General features: G+C 38.2%; 1 protein-coding gene across 7 annotated transcripts in view; it reads left to right on the forward strand.

Annotated features, from left to right (window-relative positions):
• The window catches only part of TLN2 (talin 2), a 142,117-nt gene extending 127,902 nt beyond the window's left edge, over window positions 1–14,215 (forward strand). For all 7 annotated transcript variants that reach the window (XM_050978415.1, XM_030228226.2, XM_030228225.2 and 4 more), the window contains 5 exons: window positions 5,651–5,776; window positions 7,535–7,597; window positions 7,692–7,874; window positions 10,016–10,141; window positions 11,106–14,215. In XM_050978415.1, the coding sequence (XP_050834372.1) occupies window positions 5,651–5,776; window positions 7,535–7,597; window positions 7,692–7,874; window positions 10,016–10,141; window positions 11,106–11,234 (627 nt within the window). In that variant the 3' untranslated portion in view covers window positions 11,235–14,215. The remainder of the gene's footprint in view (window positions 1–5,650; window positions 5,777–7,534; window positions 7,598–7,691; window positions 7,875–10,015; window positions 10,142–11,105) is intronic.
• The last annotated feature ends 1,190 nt before the right edge of the window (window positions 14,216–15,405 follow it).

Here is a 15,405-nt window from a genome sequence, read left to right on the forward strand (position 1 = left end):
AAATAGTTCTTGGAAGCTTCAGCCTTTGAGGACCTCCCACCCCCCACTCCTGTTTAGGGATAGGAATAAATTAGCTCATGAAAAAAGAAATGCTCTTTGCATTTTTTAACAAGTACATCCATTTTGTTTATAAAGAAAAATGGTTCTTTATAATGAGATTCCACAGGCTGAGTCTGAGAAGTGGAAAAGTCCTCCATCACCTTTTCTATACAGTCACTGCACAATAGCACATGTGTGTTGCCTGGTAACCATGGAGCAGTTTCCTTCCAACATCTAAGCCCCTCCAGGGTCATTGTAATCTCCCAGTGAATACAGTTCTCACACCTGCTCATCATTTAACATGTTAATTTGGGTATCCAGTCTGCTTGTGACTTATTGGTTTGTCATTTTCTGAAACTAAAATTCATATCCAGCTGTTTGTTTGATTTGGGATTTCAGCAGCCTTTGCATCCTTTTCAGATGTTTAATCTCTTTCACAATAGGGATTATAATCCACATCAAAAGCTACTAGGAAGATCACAGAGTGGCTCAAATAGCATTTTTTCTGCTGCAGACTTGTAGCCTGTATCCTCCTCGAGTAGGATTTCCTGTGGTGAACAGGCTCTGTCTTCCTAATGCCCATCTTTGACAACACACAGAGGGTTGCAGTAGGAATACTTAGACTAGGTAAGGGTTTCTTTGTCTTGTGCTCAGTCTGTGAAATGCAGGAATAGGAGTTATTTTCTGCAATGGAACAGATTATCTAGACAATATCCTGCTTTGGTTAACAGTGATCATCCTCAAGTGAACTTGCAGAGGAGTCCTCAGTTGGTAATGTTACAATGTCTACCTGCAGGAAATCCATCCTCTTCATCACTACTGCTTGGTGGCTGACTCTCTGTTTTTGGTTGTTTTTTTATTAGTGCAGGGAATGGAAGTAATTTGATTTCAGCTTGAAATTTTGATCTTTGTGTTCCAGTTTGTCTTTTACCTCTGAAAAACCCCCAAATAGCTCAAGGTAGGGTTTCTTCTCATTTGTTCTACCATTTTATTTTTTTTAAACTTTTGGATTTTTTTTTTAAATTTATTCTTTTCCTTGTTTCCTCTTCATATTTTTGCACCTATCATATCCCCCCTTGATGTCTTAAACTGACACAAATAGCATGGGACATCTTCATTTTCTGCTACTGGGAATCATCCTATCCCAGAGGACAATTTCTAATGAGACATGGTCCTGCTAGCTGCCGCCCATGCTTTATTGTACAATGCTTATTTTGTTTGCTTTAAATCCTGGTTGTTGGGCTGCAGGTGAATGTGCTCCCAAAATGCTTAGTCCACTAGTCCACAGCCCCACTGACACCCTGTAAATGTCTGTAGGTCTTCTGTATCTTGGAAGAACTTTGAGGACTCTCCTGAGCAGCTGGTGTTACTACTATCTGTAACACAAAACCTGTTCAGTATTCTCCCTGCAGTGTTCAAGGTGGGAAATGATCTGAGAAGCAATGAGATATTTATGGTTTATTAAGCAGGAGTTGGCTGTCACATTTTCTTTAAGTACAATTATTTTTCCTGGATGTGGATTCTTATTTTTTCTGTTTTCCATTTGGAGAGTCAGTTGTATTGCAGTGCAGACACACATTCCTTCTGTTATGCAAATACGCTACTTCCTGTAAAATAACAACCCCCAAAACTAGTAATTTTCTGAAGAAGAAAACTATTTTGTCTAGTAAAATCTTCATGCTAATACTTGGCAAAACCCACTTTTAAGTAAAAATTTATGGCAGATGAGGTACAACAGGAGAGAGCATTGCTGTCCCTACCCTGTTCTGTCTGCTCTTCATGCTTCTGTGCAGGCCTCTGCCTCCAGACACAGGTGTCTTGTAGTCAGGAAGAGTTCCCTGCTGGTAGCTTTCAGCAGTTGGTCCTTTGTTTTTTTTAACCCAAGATGAATCAAACCTGGATGCCTTTTTCTGCAGGACTCTGTGTGATATGTTTGATATATTAGGTTGTTATTTAATCCAACTATATATCAAACATATTCCTACAGTGTCCTGCCCTGTCTCCGGGGGTCTAACATAGTAGAAGGCTGTGAAGGAGTAGAGTCACTCCCAAGCAGGTTTAGAAGACTTCCTGTAGACTCCTAATCTAATCTGGTATGAAATACATACATGGAGTGCTTCTTTATCAGTAGAGTTGCTCTTGGAGAGACTTGTAAGTTGTGTAGGGCTCTTTGTGACACTGAGCAGCAGCTGTGCCAAGAACTGACTTTCACTGAAATGCTTATTGTGCTTTCCATGGCTGTGTGCAGTAACTTACTCATATTGGTTTGCTCATTGTAAAGTAGAAGATTAGAGGTGCTTGAAAATAAAATGGTTTTTCTTCTGTAGTTTTTGCAATGAGATTGGGGGCTCATTTGTTTTCTTATTAACCCTGACTTTATTTATGCTACCCCTAATAATGAAGATGCTATAGAAAAATGGTTAAAATACACTACAAAACCATATCTTTTTTGTTTTCTTTTCAATGGCATAATCAACGTTTTAAGGTTATTGCATTCTAAAGACTTTGTAGTGAGCCTAATGTTTGTCTGTTCAGGTGACTTAATTTTCCAATCCATTTATAGCTGTACATGGTTAATAACAGCATATTAGTTCAGGCTTGAGGAAAATGAGATGCTGATCTTCATGGGGGCTGCTTGAGGAAGGAGAAGCTAATCACTTTTATCATATATCTGGTTTTCTAAAGAAACCTGCTCTAAAACCTCTCAATGTGATATTTTCTGCCATCACTGCTCTCAACTTTATTCATAAAGGCTGTGAACTGACATGTTGGGAGGGTACTGTTTATGAGTGTGAACTTAAGACATCCAGAAGACACACTCTTTAAGCAATGGGAATGGTGAAATATTTACTTTCCTTGTAGGGCATCTTGCTGTGCTCAGTCTTGTGCTGCTTCCTGTCCTTATTGCTAAAGAATGCTCTTGGTAGAGCTCTGGCAGTAACACACCCAGAGTGCTGGCTGAGCACTGTGCCTCCCCCACTGAGTATCCAGCCCTGAGATGTGTGGCACACCTGAGAATGGTGAAGGGAGAACCACAGAGAAGGACTAGAAAAGAAGGATTTGTTAGAAAAGATGAAAAGCTAACAGGTATTCAACAATTTGAGTGCTGTGTAAGGCTGCTACAAAAATAAATTCTTCACAGAAGGGATCAACTGTAAAGAGGTTTTTTTCCAGAAGTAAAAGAAGTTGTGAGATGTCAGAGAACGCAAGATTTGGAAGTTTGAGAAACTTGACCTATGGCTTGATCTCCCAAGCCCTGCATTTCAGTATAGGTGGAAAGTGATTTGGTAAACAGGGGAATAAAAATCTGTTACCAGATGACATACTAAGGTTTAGCTGTCTGTTCTCCTGTTGAGCTTCACCTGCTGCTCCACAGTGGGAGTTAATCCAGCCATTGTACAACCGCACTCGTGATAGCGCGAGCTTTGATTTCTTGGCATTCTCTGTGAAAAGAAATAATTTTGGCTTAGGAATTGTGTGCAATATTTAGTCCACTCACTACCCTGAACTGAGTTTTTGTTCAGCAGTTGGTCTTTTTGGTGGCCGTTGTTTCACAAACTGAATTCCATCTGAGCACATTCATAGCTGTCCAGTAGATCACACTATGGCCATGAGCATTTTATTAAAAGTCAACAAAGACTGACACTTCCTTTGTAATAAATAAGTATATATTGAAGTTCTCACTCATTTAAGTCTGAATTCCTGAAGTGCTGGCATATAAAGAGTAATGCACATAATATATTTTATGTTGGAAATGAGAATTTATAAACTTGATAGGAAGAAGTCTTGGACAAAGGCAGAAGTGTGCAATAAACAGTCTTTTAAAAGTGCACTGACAGTCTCCTCAATTTGCTGTTCAGTCAGTGGCATTTTTGTGGATATTTCTGTTTCAGTCTTTAGTCAAATAAAAGTCAATAATGCCTCTGTTTTAATAAGGACAGTAATTATGACAGACTCTACTGGATTCCATTTAATCACCCTGGCAATGTCATGATTGAAATAGGAGTTTCATAAATAAGACTTGAGGCCTGTGGAGGGCCAGTGTGATTGTACTTTGCTATAACAATGGTCATGATGTGGCATTGCAAGCACTGCCAAACTTGTATGTAGAACATCACCTGCTCACTTTCCAAAGCAGTTTCCTTTAGACATATACTTTAGTTGATGGGAATAGCCCAATAGCAAGGCAAGATAAATATTTTTCTGTGGATTAGGTGGCTTTTCTTAAAAAAAATAAAAACTTTCAAGTGCCAAACTTTTTATGTACACATCAGTTTTGATTTTCAGATGATTCAGTTTTTCTGGTGTCTGTGGATGCTATTGTTTCATCTCCTGGACTTTTAGTTATGTGACAGTAATGTGAAGTACTGTAGGACTGAGTGCTGCTTGATGGGTCATTTTGTAATTACTTATCATTAGCCCTTATTATTTTATTAATGTGCTATTTCATCAGACTGCAGTAACAGGAGAACTAAACCTGACTTAAATTCAGATGAGTGTGCTTAGACTTGCAAATGAGTGCCCAATTTTTTAACTCATGGCCCACCTGGCTGGTGTTTCTGAAGTTAGTTGTGTGACACAAGAATGTTGTGGTTGTAGTTAGAATAAACCTTTATTTCAAAAGCCTTTTCTCTCACAAAATAGGATTTCCTGATACTGTAGCCACTAGCCCTATTTGTCATACAGCCTTGGATTTCAGTAGGCTTGTGATTGGATCACAAACAAAATGTTCGAATGTTTTATATATAAAATGCCCAGAATACAAGGCCCAGGCCTGGTTCTGTTTAAAATAACAATAACTGTTCATCTCTATCTATTTTGTTAACTGTTCAAAAGCTAGTAAGCATGCTTAGATGGACACATGTTTTCAATATTTGTTTAAAATATTTGAAAGTCAGGAAAGTTTTTATAGAACAATAAATTTGCATTTTAAATAGTAAGAAACCTCATTAGGAGGTTTTTGCAAATGCTTGTTCAAAGACATACTTGGATGACTGAAGTGTTCCAGACAGACCTTTGGAACTTCCCATCTCCAAGATCACTGAACTGGACTGCTGCACAGAGCTGCTTTCTGTGCAATGACAGCTCTTACCAAAAGCTGTTAAATCTCTGCTCTTACTTGGTATCTGCTTTACATTCCTTACTACAGGTGAATGAGACAATTCATATTTATCATTGTGCTTTTTCAATGCCTTAAGTCTATAAGTATTTAGAAAATGCTTTCCCTAGTTTAGCAATCTTGGAAGCCACTATTATGGCACTACAGAGATAACCTTGATAGGAAAAAACAGAATTTCTTTTCAGACCTGCACTTTTCTGAGTGTAGTTTAGAGCAGCTCTAGTGGAGGTAGTGCATTATAAAGTTGATGGCTTTGTTTAAGTATCTTGTGTGATGCTGTTTCAGTGTGAGCAGGCACAAGGGCAAACTCTAATACTTTCTGTTGACTCTCAGCTTTAGTCCACACAAAACTCCTTCGCAGAAAATGATGTTATAGATTTTACTGACTTTACTGATGTGTTCCAGAATCTTCTTGTCTTTGTATATGTCCTCAGTCTGGAAAGTATAATTGCTTTCAGGTGAATGTGTAACGTTGTTTTTTCTTGATTATAGCAAGCAGATGAGACTCTGGATTTTGAAGAACAGATCCTGGAAGCAGCTAAATCCATTGCAGCTGCTACCAGTGCCCTTGTGAAGTCAGCTTCAGCAGCCCAGAGGGAACTGGTGGCTCAGGGAAAGGTGGGTAAACAGGACATGTAGCAACAGTAGTGGGGGAAAGCATCAGAAATTAATATAGTCTCCTAAAGGTTCTGTTAAAAACAGTAGGAAAGGAGCTTTGGAATGACTAATGAAAATGTAAATTGTTCACTGCTCATCACAATACATGGCTCAGACCTGTTTAAAAATCCCAGTTAGATTTATTTAAACCTCCCAGGTGTAATCAAGTGCTTGGCTCTTCATGTTATTCAGCTGTGGGGAGTTTTGCTGTGGGGGGTTTTCACTTCATGAAGATCTGTGATTCAAGCTGGCAATGTATAGTCCCACACAATAGTCTGGGGATGCAAACCCAAATGTCACCATGTCCAATACTGCTCTGGACCAGAACAGCAGAAGGTCTCAGTAATTGTGCCCTCAGTGTCTTGTGATTCAATGGGAACACAGGCCTGCATGTCAGTTCAGGACATTTGGGTGGCTGTGCTTGTAGTTATTGTTGCAATCAATGAAAGGAGTCTTTACAACACGTGGCATCCTTTTAGTGTGATCAGAACTGAGATTTTGTAAATCATTTTACATCTATCACTATTTTTCACAGTTGGTATACTCTCAAAGATCTAAACATCAACCAGGTATGTTGCCTGTGAGAACAATTTATTATAGGACCATTGTTGTTGTATAGCTATGGTTTCCATTTTCACCTGATTGTTAACTCAGAGCAGGCTCTACCATGGATCCCACAATCAGGCTATGCTGTCTGCTTCAGCCTGGGTTCTGGAAAGCTTGTGCTTTTGTTTCTAACAGAATAAACAGGCACTTCATCTGTGGTCTGTTTAAAAATATCTGTTTGGGGATGATGAGGCAAGAAAAACTTAAAACCTAAATTCTTTAGGGACCAGTGTTTTTTGGGGTTTTTTTTGTATAACTGATTTTTTTTTTTTTAGTTACATACATATCACCACAGCTATGAGAACATATCTTCTGTTTATGTTGATGCTGCACTTAATGATTTGATTTAATTCCTTGGAATTCTCATTATGCTCAAATGCCTGTTTCTATTTCTTTTAAAACACAAGTTTCTGGACCACGTTTATATTTCACATTTTTCAGCTTCTCTCCAAAAACCACCCAGACCCATGCAGCTGGGGATGTGGGTCTGGCAACCAGTTACAGAGTTTAGCTTCATTGCTTCATCCAATATGGGAAGAAAATAGTCTCCAAATTGTTGCTGGTACTGCTGATGCCGTGAACACTTCAGTAGAAAAGCCATGTAGAAAAGTGGGCTGCTCTCCTCAAGTGCCATTATTAGTCATGAAGGCACTTTGGGGGCTTCCCTGTGAAGCTTTCTGATCTGTACCTTCCCATAGTGCTCAAATCAGAAGAGATGGAAGAATAATGTAAATTCAAATGTGTTATGGAGAGAGATGTAAGTTATTTTAATGCCTGGGACTTAAGGAACTGCTGCTTCAGCTGTTGCTTCAGCTGTGGTTTCAACCACCAGTAGTCAGCTAAGTACTGGTTATTCTGGTAATTACTTCTGTGTGTTCCAAGAATGGGTCAGCTGAAGCAGTATAGTAAGTTGGACACTTCCTGAGCAGGCAAATGTGTGCTGGAAGCACAGTTACTCTGACAGCTGACTTCCAGTTGAATTTTCTGCTCTTGAATGTGCTGGGCAGAGTCACAGGTACAGGTGTTTCCTTTTTTCATGGATTACTGCTTGTCTGAGACAGAGCAATTGTATTTTCTGTTTTCTTGTAAGCCATCTCTGAACTGTTTTTTCAGGTTGGAGCAATCCCTGCAAATGCAGCTGATGATGGACAGTGGTCTCAGGGACTTATTTCTGCTGTGAGTAACTACTTCTCTTGAGAAAACTGGCACCTTCTCTGAAGAAATAATATCCTGTGAGAATACACAGTGACTTTTTTTTACTGCCTTCTAGGCCCGAATGGTGGCAGCTGCAACCAGCAATCTCTGTGAAGCAGCAAATGCCTCGGTCCAAGGCCATGCCAGCGAAGAGAAACTCATCTCATCTGCCAAACAAGTTGCAGCTTCTACAGCACAGTTGCTTGTGGCTTGCAAAGTGAAGGCTGATCATGACTCTGAAGCCATGAGGAGGCTACAGGTACTTGTGTTTGTTAATTACTGAAAACCCATGGTAGTGCTGTGTAAACGCTGTTTCAGCACTCCAGGATCATGCATGTGTTCAACAAAGGATTTCTCTAAATGCTAGCCTGGGTTGTGGTCAGACTTCCTTTGTTTCTAGGAGTCAAGAGACAACAGATATAGACAGAGCATTTCTAAAATGGACAATCATTGTTAGAAAAAAATAAGAGGAGAATCTAATGCAACATCTCAAGTGAAGTCTGAGTGAGCTTCTTTATATAAAACTGGTTCCCATTTATGTTCCACATCTATTTCATATTGAGTTTCTGTGAACTGCTGCTGAATTAACATTGTGTTTTGATGGGTAAAATCTAAAGTCTCTAGAAGTTTTGTTTTAATTTTTAAAATGACTACAGCCTTCTCTGACATCATGCCCTGCATGCTCAGCCTGGAACATACAACTATTTCAGCTGCTTTTTTATACCACCTTTGGTGAACAGTGAAAATTCCTCTTTCTCTTGTACTTGCACAGCTGCTACTAATGGAAACTCAGTGCAACAGTTCATGCATGGCTAGGAAGAATCCAATTTGACAGAAATACAAATGACTGAGTATCTGTCTGAGCATGAGGAACTGATGTCATCATTTTTTTCAAACTAGAAAAATGGTTTAAATATTTAGAAGGAAAAAAATATGAATGTGTGGAAAATCTGTTTCTGCAGAAAACAGTGCTATGTCATAGGGCAGGTATAGGGCTGAGATGGTTTTAGTGCTTTATAGTGAATCCATGTAGACTGACATTGCCAAAGGGGTATGGGGCAGGTGGCAGTAACTGGAATACACCAATTTGCTCTGTAATATCTAGGTGCCAAGATGGGTCCATAGGAATTTTAAATGCAGAAGGAACAATAGAAATAGGAAAAAATCAACTACTAGAGGCTTTTCTCAGCTCTGACAGGAAATTTGGGGTTCTCGGCCATTGTGGGCAAATATTATTAAGACATAAAATGTGAGAAACTGGAAGGGAATGTGAAAAAGAAACAAGCCCAAGCATGGACTGAAATTGAACTTTGCCATTTTACCAAGTTTCATTTTAGCCCCAGAATGAATAATGAAAGGAAGAGCAGTTTGCACTTGGAAATCATGCCCTTTATCATAGCAAAAACAATGAGTTGATGTCTACTAAATATTTTTACTGGTGGACATGCCAAAACTACTACTGAGACTTTTCAGCTGGCTTTGCCCCCAGCAGAAATGTTTTACATAGCTTTAATCAATAGGCTGGATTCAGGACTGAGTGTCTTGGTTTTTTCCTTCATACCCCAATTTGAACTGCATTTCCCATGAATGTAAATTTGGACTGCACTGTTACAGAATCTTCCAAAACTTAATGAAGCAATTGGAAATGTTTCCATTCTTTCTGGATGAGCTCCAGACTTAGAGCAAATTTCAAATAATTTATCTTTGGGACATCTCAGTGAGGAAGACTTGAAAGTGAGATGCAGCTGGAAATATGGGGTAGGACTAGGGAACGGCAGAGGGACAGGCTCAGAGCTGGTCCTTCCCAAGAAGGATGGAAGGTTGGAAGTTGTGGCTTCCCTTCCCAGTGCTAGTGTGTCTCTGCCATGTGGGAGCAGGCTGTTGTGGGCTGCTGGCAGTATCCAGCTCAGACAACAAAAGATGTATTACAAATGTTTGACTGTTTCTCTTTGGAAATCTGAGAATTTTTAGGAAATAAAAGTTGAAATGTGAGATAACTATGGCTGTGTAAGTTGCTAACTTACCCTGAATAAAGTCCATTAATTTAAAAACTTAATTGTTTTATAATATATTTATGCATTAGCTTTTAGTTTCTGTTCTTCTCCAAAAAAAAAAAGTCTGATCAGCATAATATAACCTGTAATTTCATCCACTGCTTTATTTCCAACTGTAGGGGAAAAAAAAAATCTCATTTGTGACTTCTCCAGCTTTCAGCTTCTTTAAGAAAGGAATTTTGTTCCCTCTGTACCACTTATTTTCAAAGATTAGTTTGCTTTCCCTGGGGGGAAAAAACCTATACCTTTCCTGTGCAGTCAAGCAGAAATGTTTGTTTTGATGTTCAGACAAATCCATGCTAGTTATGTATTTTCCTTATTACTAAATTTCTTCTCTTTCTCAAAGGCTGCAGGAAATGCTGTCAAGCGTGCATCAGACAATCTTGTCAGGGCAGCCCAAAAAGCAGCATTTGGAAAAGCAGAGGATGACGACGTTGTGGTCAAAACAAAGTTTGTGGGTGGCATTGCTCAGGTTGGTACAATCACTCCAGAAATAAAGCAGGGAAAAACCAGCCCAGAAATGAGGGGTGTTACAATGTCCATCTGCTGCATTGCAGGCTGGACAAATCTATTGAGAAATTCATGATCAGTTACTTGATGCCTCATTATCATGGAACCCCTGACATAAGAGCACACTGATGTTCTACGTGGTAGCTGCACCTCTCCACTGAGCATTTGCTGTAAGAGCAGTTACCATTGTGCAACAGCTTTTAGTTTTGTTCTGATTAAATGAATGGATCTTTTCAGAATCCTCTCATGTACTTTAAATATTCCCAAATCTTAATGAAACAAAGATTTTGCATGTATTTAAGCAAAGAAATAGAGAATGAGAGATAAGAACCAATGAGGTTTTGTTACTGTGACTGTAATAATTATTGGGAAATAATAACAATATTTAAAAGTAGATTTCAAGGCTCTGAGGTACCAACTTTTAGATTCCTTATAATGGATGAGGTACATCATATACTGTACTGGCTACTTAAAAGATACTGGACTTTATTATTTTTGCATGTGTCTACTGCTGTCATTTTTTCTTTGGCATTCTGAGATGCAGGAAAATACTGTGGATACCTGCAGTGAGGAATGTTCAATTTTACTGTCACTCAGACATTATGTTAAGACATGGTGCTTATTCTACATGTTCTAAAACCTCACCCAGCTGAATGTTGGGAGAATGCAGAACTGTAAAATTCATAATGGATGCATGGTAAAACTATGATGGTAGATTCTTTTTTTTCTTTTTTTCAAGAGGAAATACAATACTTTTCTTGATGGCCTAGTCCTGGTATCTGGAAAAATTTGAGCACTTCCTGATGAAGTCACTGAAATTAGGTGCTTCTCTGGAGAATGCTCACATGGGCCAGCTGTGACTGTGGTGTCATAGGGAAAGAAATATTATTTTACAGACAGTATTCCTTGCTGCTTCTGTTTTCTAGATTATTGCAGCCCAAGAAGAAATGCTGAAGAAGGAGAGAGAGCTGGAAGAGGCAAGGAAAAAACTGGCTCAGATCCGCCAACAGCAATACAAATTTCTACCCACAGAGCTGAGAGAAGATGAGGGTTAACTGTTAACCTGCTGAGATTTTTCTTCCTTTTTATTCTTTTGTTTTCTTTTTTTTTCCTCTTTTTGTTTTTTTAAGAAATAAGCTAAAGGGGGACAGCACATTGAGAACAGCTCTGACAGCATACTGATATGCCAAGCACTTAGCTAAATAAACTGCCTGTCATAGCTTTGGATGAGCAGAGGGCAATAAACACTTGTTCTTTCCCACCTGCTCAGCTGAGGTGCATGATGATCAAATAATGGTCAAGTGTTAGGTTCATCATTCCTGTTCCTCCCTTGATTTATATCTCAGGAGAGAATGTTTCACTTTTTACTAAAGATACTAAGTCAGTATTATTGTCACTTTCCTGATGCTTGAGGTATTTATCATTCCTTGACTTGTTCTAAAACATTGATAATATTAAGTAGGAAAAGAGTCAAGAAGTCTTTCATATGATAAATATCACATGAGCTGGTGGTTGTCCCCCAGGTACCCTTGTAAAAAGAAGACCAAGATGGAGAAGGATGTATAGCTGAGTGGAGAAACACACATGAGTGTGGGTTTGAAGAAGAAGCCTATCCTCTTTCAGTGTTATATAGCTGGTTCACCCCAAAACTGGAGGAATTGTCTCTGCAGCTGTTTGCACTACTAGTATTATTCCTTACCTGATACCAACAAGCTTCTGCTTGTACAGTATTTAGGTTTACATAATGTGGCAATAGCCATTCTTTAAAGAGCTCAAAAAACAAAGAAATGGAAACCTTGTCACTGCCTCAATAATAGCAGGTTCATGAAAGAAAATGCTGTTTCAATTATATACCTCTAATGTGTGACTACTTTTACAGTATTATACACACATACACATGCTCTAACATTGGACTGAAGAGTTTGCATTTTGTTTTTTAATTGAAATTATCTGGTTCGTACTGTGGTATTTCTGTTAGAATGTATCTCAGTTAAAAAAGGGAAATGCCCAGTACAACAAAAGACTATCACAACTCTTGTAATTATTTTAATAATTACATGTATAATTATTATGTTTTAAAACCTGTGGGAATTGTAGGAGAAAAGAATAAGTGATTTACAAGTAGATTTACAATTTTTCCTGTAATATATTTTTTAAAAATTTGGACTCTAGAGAGTTTGTTTTCATAGTTGCTATTGATGAAAAAGTATTCACCAAGGAATTGCAGAGAAGGAATAGCAGCAGTCTATCAGCAATCTTTGTGCAGAAAGGTACAGTATGCTCTCAGTATCTCTGTTGTGACCTAAACAATAGCAATTTGGGTAGAGTAACATAATTTACTATGTCAAAAAGAGAACACAAATCACAGCAACTTTAAGTAGCAAAAGCTCAACTATTTGAGTAACTGCAGAAACACCATCTTTTCTAACAGTAGTTTCCAACATGTCTCCAACTCCACTCAAGCCCAATAACAATAATGGCAAGTCTGTTTAGGTCAAAGGATGTTGCCCCTCCAGTTCTTCTGAAGGCTGTGCTGTCCTTAGATCCAGCCAGGTACGTTCAGCTGAGCCTGACTTGTGTTCTGTGCATACCCACCTTGTTGTCCTTGCTGCAGAAAATACCTGTCTTGTAGACTCCCCAGTAACCCCCTAATGGTAGGTTCATCAGTTTAGGTAGTGCTAACTCCTCATTTAAGTTACCTGCATGAGACAGAATTATCAGGAATTTTGTTACACTAGTACTAAATATATAGCAAAAATCTGCTAAAGAATTAATAAATATTAAAGTGTAAAAAAGTTTTTATTGTCTCTTCTCTGATACTGACATATTTCAGATTCAGTAAAGTTGCTGGAAGATCCACAGTCATGAGGAAAAAAACCTGGTGTATCCCGAATGGAATCACTGGCATTGACAGATGTGCTGTGATGTGTAGGCTTGTGTGCAAATGCAAACCCTGTCCTATCAGAGATGTGCAATTCTGAGTTCTTTCATTTGCCACTTAAACACAATTTGGGTTTTTGTTCAACTCACTGTGAACAGTGTCACAGTCTGGAATCCTTCATCAAGAAAAGGGCTTTCTGTAAATCTTTGGGCAGAAGGCTAAACTGGTATTTATTGCTTAAGACCTAAATAAAGACTGCTCTAGTGATGGGGATTTTCTGCTGCTGTTGGTAAATTCAACTCCTTTGCAGCTTATGCCTTTCCTTTTCTTACCTGGATAGCTTCACTTTCTGATCTCTTTCAGAAAGATCTGCAAGACAGATTTGCCACTACTTCCCTTTCAACCTACCTTTAACTGTTATTTGATCTCCTTAAAGCATGAAGAAAGATGATGCTGTCTTTAACACCAAGCCACTGTTTACTGTAGGGATAATACTGATGTAATATACTTCAGTCAGGATGGTATTTGCCAGTTTGATATAAGCCAAAAAAACCTTGTCAAATGCAGCTATGTATGGAAATTATATAGCTAGAGAACTTTATCAGTATGTAGAAGGTAAGAGCATGTTCAAATTGTGCTCCAGAGAAAAGTGTTTGGGAAGTCCATTCTAGCACAGCTATTTTGAGACTTCTCTGTTTCTGATTTAGTGCCCACTCTTACATGACAGAAAGTATTTTTTCCTTAGCTGGGTGCTCCATAGAGGAACCACAGTCAGGTGAATAGCTGAGCTGGACAACTGAAGTATTTTTTTACTCAGAATTTTGGGTTTTCATTTGTGAACCATTAAGAGAATATAAGGTCATCCAAAGTCTTTCAACTTTTTTCTTGCTGTTATAATTTGCAGTATTGCTGAAGTTCACATGTGAACATCTGTGAAGTTTGGAACTTGTCCATCCATTTCTTTGGCATGGGAACTTGCAGCAGGAAGTGACAAGTTGGAGTAAGGGGTAGATGCTAATTAATAAGAAGGACAGATGTTTACTTTGTTCTGTTAACTTGTGAAATGATGAATGAGCTCTGTTGTATCTCACCCTTCTTCATGTGGAATTCACTCTGAGAATTGTATGCAAATTAAAAACAAAATGCCTCAAAGTTCTTTGTGTACAAATAGTGTAATGTCATTTCCCCAACTGTTCAAAAAATTGAATATTTCATCATTTGTCTAAACTTTTATACTTCAAAAGCCTCAAAAGTTAGAAAATTCTGAAACAGAAATTTAATTCCAAGCTTTTTTTGTATGTCCCTTTCCCTTTGATTTTCTGCATGCTCATTACTGAATTGCTAATGAAGGGAGGAGTACATAAATCTACAAACTTCCTCAACCTAAATATGTTGAGATCATGAATGCATTTCTGTTTTTCATTAGTCCTTATCAAACTGATAAGATATTCAGCCCAGGAGTACGGCATTTATCATCCCTACATATTTTGTAACCTCTTGGGTTTTGGTTTTTTCTCCCTTTAGGAGTGGGCTTGGTTTAGGGGCAGGTAACTCACACTGAAAGTTTTCTCCTTATGTAATTGCATCATGGTTAACAGAGAGAATTACCTGCCCATAATTGTCATGATTTCTGAAACCTGCTTTTCCATATTCATGTTACTTACATTAAACACATTGTGCTTGGCCATGTTAATGGAAGAACACGTTTCTGTGGCACAGTTAATGATGCCAAATGCAAAAGCTGTTTAGTCACATGAGTCACAACTCTATTACAAATTGCCCTCATTTACTGAGCTATAAATAAGTGCCATTTAGTCACTTTTTAAAAAACATTTAAAAAAATGAAAAAGCAGTACAAACCCCTGTTCTTTCTCAAATTAGCACTTGGTTGCAGTGGAAGAATCTTCTTGAAGATATTTTTTGAAATTTTATGCTGAAGTTTCTAGGGGTTTGAAGCTCTCACTTTAATGTCTTGTCTTGCTGCCACACCATTATGTATAGTATTTATCTGGCCATAAAAATAAATAAGTAATATATTTTAGTTTGGTCTTCACCAACCATAAGCCCCTTGAAAGATTTTCTTCTCTTTTTTTTTTCTTTCCTTTTTTCCTTTTTTTTTTTCCCTTTCAGGCACTTGTGACTTGCAAAGGATTATTTTGCTCCTTAAGCAAAATAAGCTGAAGTTGCCTGTTAGAGGTTGAAATTCCCAGGTGACAGAGAAGAATGTTCCATTTCAAGTTCTGCTGCACAGACAGAATTAGGAGTGCTTACTTTATGATATGTCAGTATCCTTGTATCAGGTATTCTTTGTGACTATTCAATATCCTTAAAGTCAAGTACATGTT

This window comes from Serinus canaria, chromosome 10 (assembly GCF_022539315.1).
Source record: "Serinus canaria isolate serCan28SL12 chromosome 10, serCan2020, whole genome shotgun sequence".
NCBI lineage: Eukaryota > Metazoa > Chordata > Aves > Passeriformes > Fringillidae > Serinus > Serinus canaria.